This window comes from Gekko japonicus, unplaced genomic scaffold, assembly GCF_001447785.1.
Source record: "Gekko japonicus isolate JY-2015 unplaced genomic scaffold, Gekko_japonicus_V1.1 scaffold1200, whole genome shotgun sequence".
NCBI lineage: Eukaryota > Metazoa > Chordata > Lepidosauria > Squamata > Gekkonidae > Gekko > Gekko japonicus.
In genome coordinates, this window is record NW_015165274.1 from 110,038 (window position 1) to 123,038 (window position 13,001).

Genomic DNA, 13,001 nt, shown 5'->3' on the forward strand with positions numbered 1-13,001 from the left:
CAGCAAGGCCTCTCTTACCCACCCGCCCGCCCTACCCGGCCTGCCGGCTCCGGGGAGGAGGCGGTGGCGGCAGCGAGGCCTCTCCTCCCCGCCCGCCCTACCTCCCTACCTGGCCTGCCGGCTCCGGGGAGGAGGTGGCAGCGGCGGCAGCGAGTCCTCTCCTCCTCGCCCGGCTGCCCGCCCCTACCCACCCGGCGGCAGCGTTCGCAGAGCGTCTCCTGCGCACGCACAGGAGACGCTCTTGCACTTTCGGGGGGATTTTAACATCCCCCCGAATTATTTTTTAACTTTTTTTATTTTTGTGCACACGTGTGCACAAACCTCCCCCAGCTGCCCCCTCCGTGCTGATTTAAGTATCCGCACGGAGGGGGCAAGTTGGGAATTAGATATATAGATAATACAGACCTTGACAGACCAAGGTCTGCCTGATTCACCAGAAGGCACCTTTATGTGTTCACATATGTGGGCCCAACAGAAGTGCATCACACGCACCTGCTGTTATCATCTGCCTTCCCTTCTGCCTTCCCAGTTCTCACACCTATAGTTTCTTTGTTCCTTGACTAATCAAGCATCAGTATGGAGCAAATGCTGATAATGTCTGAGTGCAGGCTACTCCACAAACTGTGGTTAAGTTGGGGTCTGTCAAACAAGTATCTGAAGTTGATTTATTAACTACATTAACTCTGGTTTCATGCAATATATGGATGCAGATGTCTGAGCTTGATCCTGGCTTGTTCCCTGGCAACCTCCTCCCAAGTGACAGACTGATGTAACTGAAACTAGAATTTGGTTGAAACAAAAATTTGAGTGATTGTGAACTGAATCCCAGTTTCACAAACTAACCATAGGTAAAATAAATCAGGGCTTCACACCTCTCATCTCTTTTGCAGGTCTTCTCTGTGTTTGGTGTGACGCTGTTTGGAAGTCTTATCCCAGTGCATTTTGGGAATTTGGGAACTGCCTTGTACACACTTTTCATCTGCATAACACAGGATGGGTGGATTAACATTTATGATGCCTTTGAGTGAGTAAGCCTCTTCCCATCTCTAGCCAAAATGAACAAGTAGTAATACAGTCCAAACAGGAGTGTGTGCATCTATCCAGTCACCAGTTGGGATGCTATGGACTATTTTCATCTTTCTCATGTGTGATTTAAACTATGGCCCCGGTCACACGGGCAGGAAACTGCGGGGGGGAAGCGTGGCTGTTTGCCCCAGGGCAAACTAACACGCAGTAAAGCGATCATACCTTCCGTGGAGGTTCTGTGGAGGAACCGTGGAGCTTCCGTGGTTACGGAGAGGCGGCGATCACAACACACGCCTGCGCGCAACGAAGAAGCGCGCGGCGCGGCAACCTGGTGTCCTTTTTCTGTGTACACTACGAATGCGCATGCTCCGTTGGGTGCTTGTGCGCAACCACGGAGACTTGGGAAAAAAAAAACCGTCTTCGCAAGGGGACATGGACGGGCGCCGGATGCCACCGGAAACGCGATCAGACGCCCGCCCTTGCCCCGCAGTTTCCGGAAACTAGTACCTCCGAGGTACTAGTTTTTTGCTCCGTTTTATCGGCGGTTCGCCACAGTTCAACCACGGGAGCTCTACGCTCCCCAGATGTTGCCGTGTGATCGTGCCAGGTAACTCCGCCTCTCTTCCGTCTATTTAGCGTGGCTTCTGCTCCGTGTGAACGGGGCCTATGTACAGTTTTGGTTGCTGTATCTCAAAAAGGGTATTGCAGAACCAGAAAAACTGCAGCCAAGGGCAGCCAAGATGATTAAAGGCTGGGAGTGCCTTTCCTATGAGAAAAGGCTAAAGAGACGGGGGCTTCAGTTTTGCAAAACTATAACTGGGAAAACTATAACTGAAATTACACCTGGTTAAATGGATACAGATAATGTTTTCTACTTTCCCCCATAATATTATAATGTGCATGGCATCCAGTAAAGTTGATTGGTTATGGATTCAGGACCGCCTTTGTCACTCAATGAATAATTATATTGTGGAATTCACTGCCAGAGGACATAGTGATGACATAGCTGGTTTCAAAAAGGGAATCAGGCAGATTCATGGTGGAGATATCCATCAGTGGCTACTAGCTATAGTGACTGAAGTGATCCTCCATGTCTAGAAACGGTCAGTGCTAGGAGGCACTATGAGGGGAGAAACTGGTCTCTGGCAAGACGAGAGCAGCAATAACCGTTGACTCCTTCTGCCGCCCTCCCATTGCCACTGGCAACTGGAGTACACAAAGTGCTCTGATGGTGGGATGAAGTGGTCATTCGCTGGACTGGGAGGAGGCAGGACTTGTTTTTCTGCCCGACACCTTGGTTATTGCTCTAATCTGGTTGTGGTCAGTATCTGGAATGGAGACCCAGGTTTAAAGGTGGCAGCCTATGTTGCGTTTAACCACCTTCTTGACATCTGAAGCAGAAATACTTCAGAAACCTATGTGCGATCAAGTGGTGAACTGAGGACCTCTAATACTATTAGGGTTATTCATTAAAAAGCAAAAAGAGTGAAGTAAAAAGTGGAATTTAATAAATTGCCAAGCTGCCATTAGGTACTGTAAATTAGTTATTTAATTTTAATATTATTGAAATCAGTGTTTTAATGAATCTGACCAATTCCACAAAAGTAGTTGTTCTGCCCTTGGTCTCCAGTTTTCCCAGATTGTACTGTTCAGTAAGGAGCTGCAGTGGCTCAAGTGGTTAAGATGCTGAACTGCAGGCTGTGGAAGGTCAGTAGTTCAGCAGTTCGAGACCCGGGTGCCGCATGACGGAGTGAGCTCCCATCTCTAGTTCCAGCTCCTGCCAACCTAGCCGTTCGAAAGCAAGAAATTGCAAGTAGATAAATAGGTACCACTTCGGTGGGAAGGTAACAGCGTTCCATGCGCCTCGGTGTTTAGTCATGCCGGCCACATGACCACGGAAACGTCTTCGGACACCACTGGCTCTTTGGCTTTGAAACGGAGATGAGCACCGCAACCCTAGAGTCGGACTCGACTGACTTTCGAGCAAGGGAACCTTTACCTTTACTGTTCAATATCCCACTATTTGCTGCACAGACGCATTTTGACCCGCATCTCCCCCCGATTTCCCCCGTGTCTTCTTTATCCTTATATTTTAGGATCAAGAAGACGCGGGGGAAATCAGGGGGGAGATGCGGGACAAAATGCAGCCAAAATTGAGCAGTACAACCAGGGGAAACTGGAGACTGAGGGCAGAACAACGCGGCTTTTGCAGAATCGGTCACAATGTTTTATGGAATTGTTCTACTGTTCTTTTCTGACATGTTGTAAGCTGCCCTGAGCCCACTTGTGGGGTAAAAAGGTAAAGGTTCCCTTGCTCGAAAGCCAGTCGAATCCGACTCTAGGGTTGCGGTGCTCATCTCCGTTTCTAAGCCGAAGAGCCAACGCTGTCCAAAGACGTTTCCGTGGTCATGTGGCCGGCATGACTAAACACCAAGGTGCTCGGAACGCTGTTACCTTCCCACCAAAGCGGTACCTATTTATCTACTTGCAATTTCTTGCTTTCGAACTGCTAGGTTGGCAGGAGCTGGAACTAGAGACGGGAGCTCACTCCATCATGCGGCACACTCGGGTCTCGAACTGCTGAACTACCGACCTTCCACAGCCCGCAGTTCAGCGTCTTAACCACTTGAGCCACCGCAGGGGTAGGGCAGGATAAAAAATATATATATATAAAAATATTGCCCTCTTAGTTGGCCCTGCAGGGCAACTGGATGTAGCATACTGGACTAGGTCGACCACTGGTCTGATCCAGCAGGCCTGCTCTCATGTTCTTAGGAATGCTTTATCTTTGCATCACTTTTTGTTCCCTGACAGTAAATTTTAAAATTTATTGGTTGAAAGGCCTATTGCCCTGGTTGAAAGGCATATCGTTGGAGGATGGATGATTAAAGATATGCTCCGGACAGGATGCACAATGGAGAAGGTCTGTGGTGTCACTTGTAAACCCACTTCTCTTTCCTCTCCAGTGATGAAGGCATGGCCCTGAGGATTGGGGGGGCGCTCTACTTCTCCATCTTCATCACCTGTGGGGCCTTCATCTGTGCGAATCTGCTTGTGGCTGTGGTGACGACAAACCTGGAGCAGTCCGTGGCTGCTTACAACGAGGAACGGCAGTCACAGTCTCTGGCCCGTTCGGAAGCAGCCTATACTGGGCTGGATGTGAGTCTTAATGTAAACGGGCTAGGAAAGGAAGCTGTGCTGCCCCCAGCCAGCGTTTAACTGTAGTTAAGCAGAACTGCCATATATCTTTAAGAGCAGTTGCCCCTGGGAATTGAAGTCTTTAGTTAGACATCCAAAAGCATTCCTGTGACTGGCTGATCAACAGTCATTTCCTGCACCCAGAGGCGCGGGGATTTGAGTTTACAGCCTTCTTCCCATTCCTTTGTCTGCTCTTTAAACGGCAAGGAGGTCGGAGCACACAATCTTTTTCACTGTTCAAGCCAAAGTGGGAGATAAGGGGTGATCCTGCATCTTTTCTCATGTAAGGAAAAAAGCAGATGTAGGGAGAGTGCAGTTTTGGGCAGACAGAATAGTTGTAAAACAGCACCGGGGGGGGGGGGGGAATTTTGGGAACAGCAACACAATGACTGGTAAGGAAAGTGGAGGGGGTTACTTTCCTCATCTTCATCGCCTGCATCTATGCAAATATGCTTGTGACAGTTTGCTGGAGAGAAAGTGGAACCCCTGCTTCCCACAGGCTTTCCTCCTGCTCTCCAAGTAGCGGCTTTGCATTCAATGAAAACAACATCAGGGTGCTGTGGGTGATGTATCAATAGCCTGTTTCAGTGCCACGACTCACAATATCAGAAACACTGTAACGTTTTCAAACAATTCAAAAATATTTTAATATTTAAATTTTTAAAAAATTACTTTTAATTTCAAAAATAATTTTAATACTAAAATATTTTTTTAAAACAGTAATCTTTAAGCCATTGCAAATTGTTTGGTGGCTTGAATGTATCCGATTAAAAACCTAAAGACAAACAGGGAGGACAAAACCAAACAAAGTTTGTTGCCATCAAGTGGGTCTTTGCCAGGTAGCTGACAACTGTGTCACGTGAGAAGGGTATAGCTTAGCATTTGATTTGAGTGAATAAGGTCTGTCTGTCTATCTATTGGTCTAGATCATTTGTCTTCTGCCGTTTCTCTAAGGAGCTCAGGATGGCTTGCAGGGTTCTCCTTTCCTCATTTCCTATCCTCTCTACAGCCCCATGAGGTAGGTTAGGCGGAGAGCACATGCTTGACTCAAGGTTACCCAGCGAGCTTCACTGCTGAGTCTTACATTTTTCTCTGGTACATTCATGGGTTAAGTCACAGATGCATTCTGCGAGCTTGATGCTGCCAGGCTCACATGGGCCCATTTCAGATCGTGACTACAGTGCATGGAGGAGGGTCTAGACCTCCCCCCAGTGCTGCCTTCTTGACCTGAAATGGCCTTAGAGAGGTGCTTATTTGCCCTGTTGAGGACAAGTCTCTGTTGAGGACAAGTCCTAATGGTAGGATCCTGTGTAGTTGAGACAGTTACATGTACAAGAGCTACAGAGTAGCACAGAGCTAGATGGGCCAGTGATGAGAGTGTCAGACAAGGATCTGGGAGACCCGGGTTTAAATCCCTTCTCTGCCATGGAAGCTTGCTGGGTGACCTTGGACCAGTCACTCTGTCTCTCATCCTAACCTTCCTCACTGGGTTGTTGTGATGATGAAAGCATGGAGGAAGGAGAAATGATGTTGTAAGCCATTATGGGTCCTGACTGGGGAGAAAAGTGGAGTCTAATTAATTTGAATGGCAGCTTTCTCCAAGTGCCGTATCAGCATCCTACAAGCCAAGCTTGCCCTCTGGTAATGCACAGGGTTTGTATGTGTGTCTTGGGACAGTGAGGCAAACAAAATGGCACTAATTTGAGCAGGACCTGCAAAAATCAGCACTTTCCTAGCCACAGAGCATGCAGAAGCACTTTAACGGCTCTCTTTTCCAAAAGAGAGCAGTTGCAGAGGGCTGCTGCAAAGTAGGGGAAAACACAGAATTTGAGTGGTTAGGAAACGATGTTGTATGGATGCTTCAGGGGGGGAAAAAAACCCTAAACAAAACAACAACACACAGTTTAGACACAAAATGGAAGCTTTTGGGGAACAGCCACTATCCATTTTAGGCAGAGAAAACTGGAAACAGAGTGCAGGTGGTGTATGAACTGGGTCCAGGACTAGCAGAGGGCCACAAACAAGGGTCTAACTCTTTTCATCCTTGAGCAGGATGGCACAGATGATGATGCCCTCCCGCCTCTGCCACCGATGCACATGAAAGAAGTTATGCATGCCACAGCCATGGTCCATTGCCAGGATCTGCTTAGCTACGGTAATTTGGGTAACCTGAACGATTCCACCTGTGACGATCTCTGCGTTGTCCTGGAAGCGATCCATGAGAACCTAAAGGAATACCGGGAGATCCGGGATGAGCTCAGTCAGTAAGTCAAGCCAAGATCCTTGCTTGATCTTCTTTTGATTTAGGAGATGCAAAATCTGTCCCGATCCCACCTACAGAACTAGAGAGAAAAATGGGGATTCTGGATGAGAACATGGGTCTCTTTTTAGGAATATCTGACTATTTTAAAAAATTTGTTTATTTATATGTTAGGTATTTATATCCCACTTTTCTCCTCAATGGGGAGTCAAAGCAACTTACATTCCACTCCACTCCTCCATTTTATCTTCACAATAAACCTGTGAGGTAGGTTAGGCTGAGAGTGTGGGACTGGCCCAAGGTCACCCAACAGGCTTCCATGGCAGAGTGAGGATTTGAATCTGGGTCTCCTGGATCCTAGTTTGACACTCAAACCACTATGCCATGTGGGCTTGATCTCATGTGACATCTTTACTGGAAGCCCTTTTATGTCTCAGGCCATTGATGCCTCCTCAGGAGCCGATGACCATGACCCTTCTGGCCTGGATTTCCTGTTCCCCGCCTTTCCCTGAAGATGTAGAGAGCTTTCAGTAGCCCTTGGGAAGCTGTGGAAGTGGTTGCCCCAGCTTAAGGACTGCAGGTCTTTGGTGGTCTCCTCAGGAGTGTATGGAATGAGGGACTGTGGCTGAGCGGCTGAGCATCTGCTTTCTGTGCAGAAGGTCCCAGATTCAGTTCCTAGTGTCTTCAGCTATCAGGATCAGGTAACAGGTGATATGGAACACCCATGGCCTGAGACCGTGCAGAACCACTGCCAATGCTCCCTCTAAGCTGTGGAGTCTTGTGAGCAAAAATTCTACTTTGCGAGCTACCGGCATTAAAGTTGTGAGCGAGCAATTTGACTACTGCATAAATTAGTTTGCTCTGGAGCCGTCCTTCCTGAGAAAAGAGAAAACTTTGTGAGCCGGAGGCTAAAAAATGGTGAGCTAGCTCACACTAACTCAGCTTAGAGGGAACACTGACCACTGCCAGTCTGAGTAGGCAATACTGACCTTAATAGACCAAGGTTCTGACTCAGTAGAAGGTGGCTTTATACGTGTGCCCTGCTCTGGGCTTCTCCTCTTGTACCATACAGACTCACTAAAATATAAAAGCAGGAGTCCGGGGCACCTTAGAGACTAGCAAAATTCATTGCAGTAGAAACTTTCATGAGTTAAAACTCACTTCACCAGATGTCTGAAATGCGCATCCCTCGCAGAAATATTTGTACTAAGAGCAACAGTATTTCTACCATGGGTGTACATTTCATACATCAGATGAAGTGAGCTCTGAACCACAAAAGTTTATGCTGGAATGAATCTGATTAGCCCCTCTAAGGTGCCCTTGGACTCCTGTTTTACATTGTTGCCACCAACCTGGAAGTATCAGAACGTGTAAAGGATCATTTCAGATGGAAGAAGAAATCCTTTCCAAAGCAGAGTCTAGAGGGGTAGTCCTATTAGTCTGTGCCAGTAAAGCAGAAGATAGTCTTGCGGCCCCTTAAGAACAAACAGATGAATAGCATACGAATTCATAGGAGATCAACCTCAGCTGCTACATAAAACCTTGAATGCAGAGGCTTTCCTTTAACAATTTCATTTTAGCTCCCCCAGTGTGGAAATGTTGAAGCTCTGCCAGACCCGTAGCCAGGCTTTTTTTTATCCTGGGGGGCTCCTGGGTTCAGGGGGGGCTGCTGGTGCCAGAGAGCATAATCTAAATTTTAAAATTTAAACCCTGCGAGGGAAGGGTTGCCAGTCGGACGAGTCTTCTCCCTGCTTGCTAGCAAGAAGACTTGGGGGCCGGCAACAAAGCCACGTGGCTGCCCCCTCTGTTCCCCCGCCAGCCAGCTGAGCAGAGAGGGGCTTTAAACTTTAAACCCTCTCTCTGGAGTTGTGCGGCAGTGGCAGCACGATTTCTCCATTGTGGAGAGCCAGCTGGCAGGCAGGGGGAAAGTGGGAGGAGTCTTCTCCCTGCTTGCTAGAAGGAAGAAGACTTGGTGGACAAGGAGGCCATGTGGCTGCCCCCCCCCTCTTCTCCCTGCCAGCCAGCTGAGCAGAGAGGGGGGCTTGTATCCAGTGGAGAAATCATGCCGCAGCTGTGGCGTGAATCCAGAGAAGGGGTTTAAAGTTTAAAACCCCCCTCTCTTCTCAGCTGGCTGGCGGGGGAAGAGAGGGGGCTGCTGTGTGACCTCCTTTGCCAGCTGTCGAGTCCTCTTCCTGCCAGCAAGCAGGGAGAAGACTCCACCACCGGCAAGAGCCTGTGCCTCCCCTCTCTTCCCCTTGGCCTGCCAGCAAAGCAGAGAGGAGGTTTAAACTTTAAACTGCAGCATGATTCCAGAGAGGGGGTTTAAGCCCCCTCTCTGCTCAGCTGGCTTGCGGGGGAACAGTGGGGGAGCTGTGTGGCCTCCGTTGCTGGCTGTGGAGTCGTCTTCTTGCTAGCAAGCAGGGAGAAGACTCTGCCGGCAAAAGGGGAGGGAAATCTTGTGGGGTTGTCCCTTTAAGGGAGGGGGCGGAGCCCCCAAGAGCCCCACTGTAGCTACGGGCCAGAGCTCTGCCCATGGTCTGGGAAAATTAGCTTTTGATGGAAGTAGTCGTTGTTGGGAAAAGTCTCCAAGCTTCCCTGGCTTTGACCCTCACAGAATAGTCCACGAGGTGAGATCCATCAAGTTCAATATCGAGCAGGAACAAGAGATAGTTCTACGGAATATCCGCGGGGCCAGCATCTCGGACACCATGCTTGCCAATGAGGTCATACAAGGAAAGGCTGGGGACGTCCTCACTACACTGACAAACCTAGAAAAGGTACGGCTGCTTCACCTGGAATCTTGGAAAGGGGTAGTGGGAGGGGGTCATTTCCTTGTGGGTGTCAATCAGTATCAGTCCACGGCAGCTGGTCAAACAAGCAGCCACACATTATCTTTCGCCCATCTGGAAGCAGTCACATATTCTTCCTGGATTCTTAGCCCATCCTCACTTTCATCTTCCTTTGGCAGTCAAATATGATCGACACAGAATACCAGAGAGGAGCGATAAAAACGGCAGCCATGAGAGCACGGAGGCAGTCGTTGCTAATGGTATGTAGAATGCTGCCTTGTCCAACTTGGTCCTCACCTGGATCCTTGCAAACTGCAGCTTGTCCATGTGGTCATACAGTCCCCATTTGCCCACCTTTAGAACACATGGCCTCATTTTGACATGGGATCACATACACCACAGGAGAACAGTGTCATCCAGGGGTCAGCAACCTTTTCTAATTAAAGAGGAAACTACACCAAAATTCAGAGGGAGAGATCAACAAAGGCCCATTGTAAGAAAGGTCATTTACATACCTTGAAAGTATGCAGTGTAGCATGACATGTGAATTCATAATACACAGACCAAACACTGGTTGTTGTGAGTCTTTGAAGTAGGAAATAGCCTCACCATAAGTAACCTGCAAAATTATTATTTTTTTAGTGCACTGGCACAAACCTGTGCATTTTTGCCACAGATTTTGGGTAACTGTTCATCTCTGTCATGTCCCTTTCCCGTAAAGCATCTCTAAGAAGCTCTGCCATTCCCTTCACATCCTGGTTTTCTAGCATCCCATCTATCTCTCCACTAGATTTTTACTTAGAGATTTCATTCTCTTATTATTCAATTCAATTTATTATGGGTCTATATGACCGAAGTCTTGACCACATTCTCTTATTATTAAAAGATCTGCATATGGTTCTGTACTGGGCCACATATGCCAATCAAGACATAGGTTGCGGACCCTCATGAGACTGAAAGGGATAATGATACAACTTCTGAACAACATGTTCTAATACTTTTGTTTGTTTGTTCACCTTCTAGCCGGGAGAAATTGCAGATCTGTTGTACCAAGATAGTATGGTATGTGCTGCTTCTTTTGTGCCCTGGCGATAGGGCTGGCATCAAGGGTCAACCTACTGCCAAGGCCTCTCCAGGGCCTGCTACCAACCAGACTGTACCCCCCCCCATCTGCCCCACCACTTTGCCAGTTTGGTGTAGTGGTTAAGTGCGTGGACTCTAATCTGGGAGAACTGGGTTTGATTCCCCACTCCTCCACTTGCCCCTGCTGGATGACCTTGGGCAAACGATAGTTCTGGCACAGCTGTCCTTGAAAAAGAGCAGTTTCTGTCAGAGCTCTCTCAGCCCCACCTACCTCACAGGGTGTCTGTTGTGGGGAGGGGAAGGGAGAGGAGTTTGTAAGCCGCTCTGAGACTCCTTTGGGTAGTGAAGGGCAGGGTATAAATCCAATCTCTTCTTCTTCTTGACTATGACAGAAGAACAGAAGCCATGTTCATTAACCACTTGCATACACAGACATTTCCCAAGGGGTGGAGGGCCCCCTTCCTTCCTTCCTTCCTGGGAGAGTGTGCATATACACATGCTGTGGCAGCACACTTGGGATAGCCTACTGTGGTGTATTCAATCGGACACTGTATGTATGTGAACTCACTCATTGAATCACCATGTGAAGCTTTCATCCTGGGCTAGGATCCTAATCCTTCAATTGTAATTGGCAGCCCAGGAAGAGCCGACCAATCACCATGAGAGGGAACACTTGTGATTGGTCCTTATCTGTATAACCTTATTGGCTGGAATTTGTATAGTAGGCGTGGCTACATTAGCCAGGAAAGTTTAAAAGCAGAACAGCTTCAATGCTAAAGTTGTTCTGGCTATTCATGTTGATCTGTTTGGAGTTACGAGTTGCTGAGTAAAGCTGATCTTTTGCTGAAATCACTCTCTGACTCTTTGCTAAGTAACCGACTTAACACCTACCATCCACTTGGCTCACTTGGCATCTTGCCATGAGTCCCCCCAAAGCCTGCAACTGCTACATGCTACTTCTCTCCTGCTGGAAACAGAAACCTGGGTATCACAATATTACTCAGGTTTAATTGAAAAACCACTTCATGTTCTGCCAGTCTTCCATCAAAGGAACAATTATAATTTGGTCACTGTGTCATTAAGGAGGCTGGGATACAGAAATCTGCCTTATGCTAAGACAAACCGTTTTCAGGCTTTTTAAAGTGGGGCCCACTCCTGAACTTACTGTACTTTTCAAGAATCACTTGAAAAGTAACCTGTTCTTCATCACTCATGACAATTTTTCCTCTGTCTCTCCACCCTGTAGATGGAAGTACCTGAAGATTGGAGTCAAAAGCATGACGGCTCGGTAAGAGTCCCAAAGCATATGCTGAAGATCGCATCACTCTGATTGCTTCTTCTTAAAAACCCATCTGAGTTCTCACAATCTAGATGGGGGATTGGGGCCCTATGTCAAGAGTGGCACATGCTGGTGATGCTTAAGCTCTGGGTGCTGGGACACAGACCCTTTGCTAGTGGGCTAGGGGCCTAACTACATGATTCGCTGTTTCCAGGTCTGTGCTGGGTCCTCCTTGGGTCCTGCCAGGTGCATGTCTGCTGGGAATTTCCTGTTGAAAGTCAGATCCCCAGGTGCATGTGAGCCTGAATTGGGATCAGGACCACAGCACACGAGAGAGCTTTAGACCACATAGACACTATACAGCCTATCAGTATACCCAAGTTTGCCAGTGGGGCAAATAAAGGCTCCTTGGGGCTGTTTCAGGTTGGGAAAACAGGAGCTTAAGCCCCCTTTCCCCACACGTTGTGATCTCAGTCCAAGTCATCCCCACGTGCCTGAGGATCTGAGTTTCAGCTAGGAACTTTCAGAGCATGCTTGCACGATGGAACCCAGAGAAGACCTGGGAACAGGTATTTATTTAACATTTTTATATCCTACTTTCCCCCAATCATGGAGACTCAAAGCAGCTTATAACAGGGGTCTCCGACCTTTGAGCCTGTAGACACCTTTGAAATCCTGACTTAGTGTGGTGGGCACAGCCACAAAACGCCTGCCACAGGAGGGGAGCCAGCCATTAAATGGCTGCTGCAGCTTGCCTTCAGTCACACAGTGAAGATCCTTGTGCTGTGGTGGCAGCAGCTGCCAAAGCAACATTTTTTAAAAAATCTGTGCTGCCACTCAGATCTCCAATAGCCAGTCAGAAGCCTTGCTGGACAAAAGCCCCACCTGGCCCCGCCCATTTTCTAGAGACACTTGGTGGGCACCAGGAAAGGTGTTGGCAGGCACCATGGAGCCCAAGATCACCACGCTGGGGACCTCTGGCTTAATATCACCGAAACCAATGGACTGGTAGCAAGCTCCTGAAACGTGGTTGTCAGCCAGAGGAGCTCAAAAGCCCACGCAAGTGATGGCCGTAACCAGCATTGCCACATCAGTCAAGATAGCAACAGAGAAAATGCACCCCTACTATACAGGGAGCTAGGGTTGCCAAGTGTATCTTTGCCGGGAGCGGGGGACTCCTGGCTGGTGTCTTGTGCACGCGCGCTGCGCGCACGTCACCCGGAAGTGACGGGAGGACGCCAGGCACGCTGGGGGCGGGGCCACGGCCATACAAGGGAAAACCATAGTTTTCCCTTGTATGGCCGTGGCCCCACCCCCAGCGTGCCCGGCATGCCCGCGTCACTTCCAGGTGACGCACACGTCGGGG

The 13,001-nt window shown here is 48.6% G+C and overlaps 1 protein-coding gene across 1 annotated transcript in view; it reads left to right on the forward strand.

Moving 5' to 3' along the window:
- The window catches only part of CATSPER4 (cation channel, sperm associated 4), a 36,358-nt gene extending 24,710 nt beyond the window's left edge, over positions 1-11,648 (forward strand). The window contains exons 7-14 of the mRNA XM_015410237.1: positions 891-1,024; positions 3,215-3,228; positions 4,001-4,185; positions 6,277-6,488; positions 9,099-9,261; positions 9,453-9,533; positions 10,297-10,319; positions 11,603-11,648. Of these exons, the coding sequence (XP_015265723.1) occupies positions 891-1,024; positions 3,215-3,228; positions 4,001-4,185; positions 6,277-6,488; positions 9,099-9,261; positions 9,453-9,533; positions 10,297-10,319; positions 11,603-11,648 (858 nt within the window). The remainder of the gene's footprint in view (positions 1-890; positions 1,025-3,214; positions 3,229-4,000; positions 4,186-6,276; positions 6,489-9,098; positions 9,262-9,452; positions 9,534-10,296; positions 10,320-11,602) is intronic.
- The last annotated feature ends 1,353 nt before the right edge of the window (positions 11,649-13,001 follow it).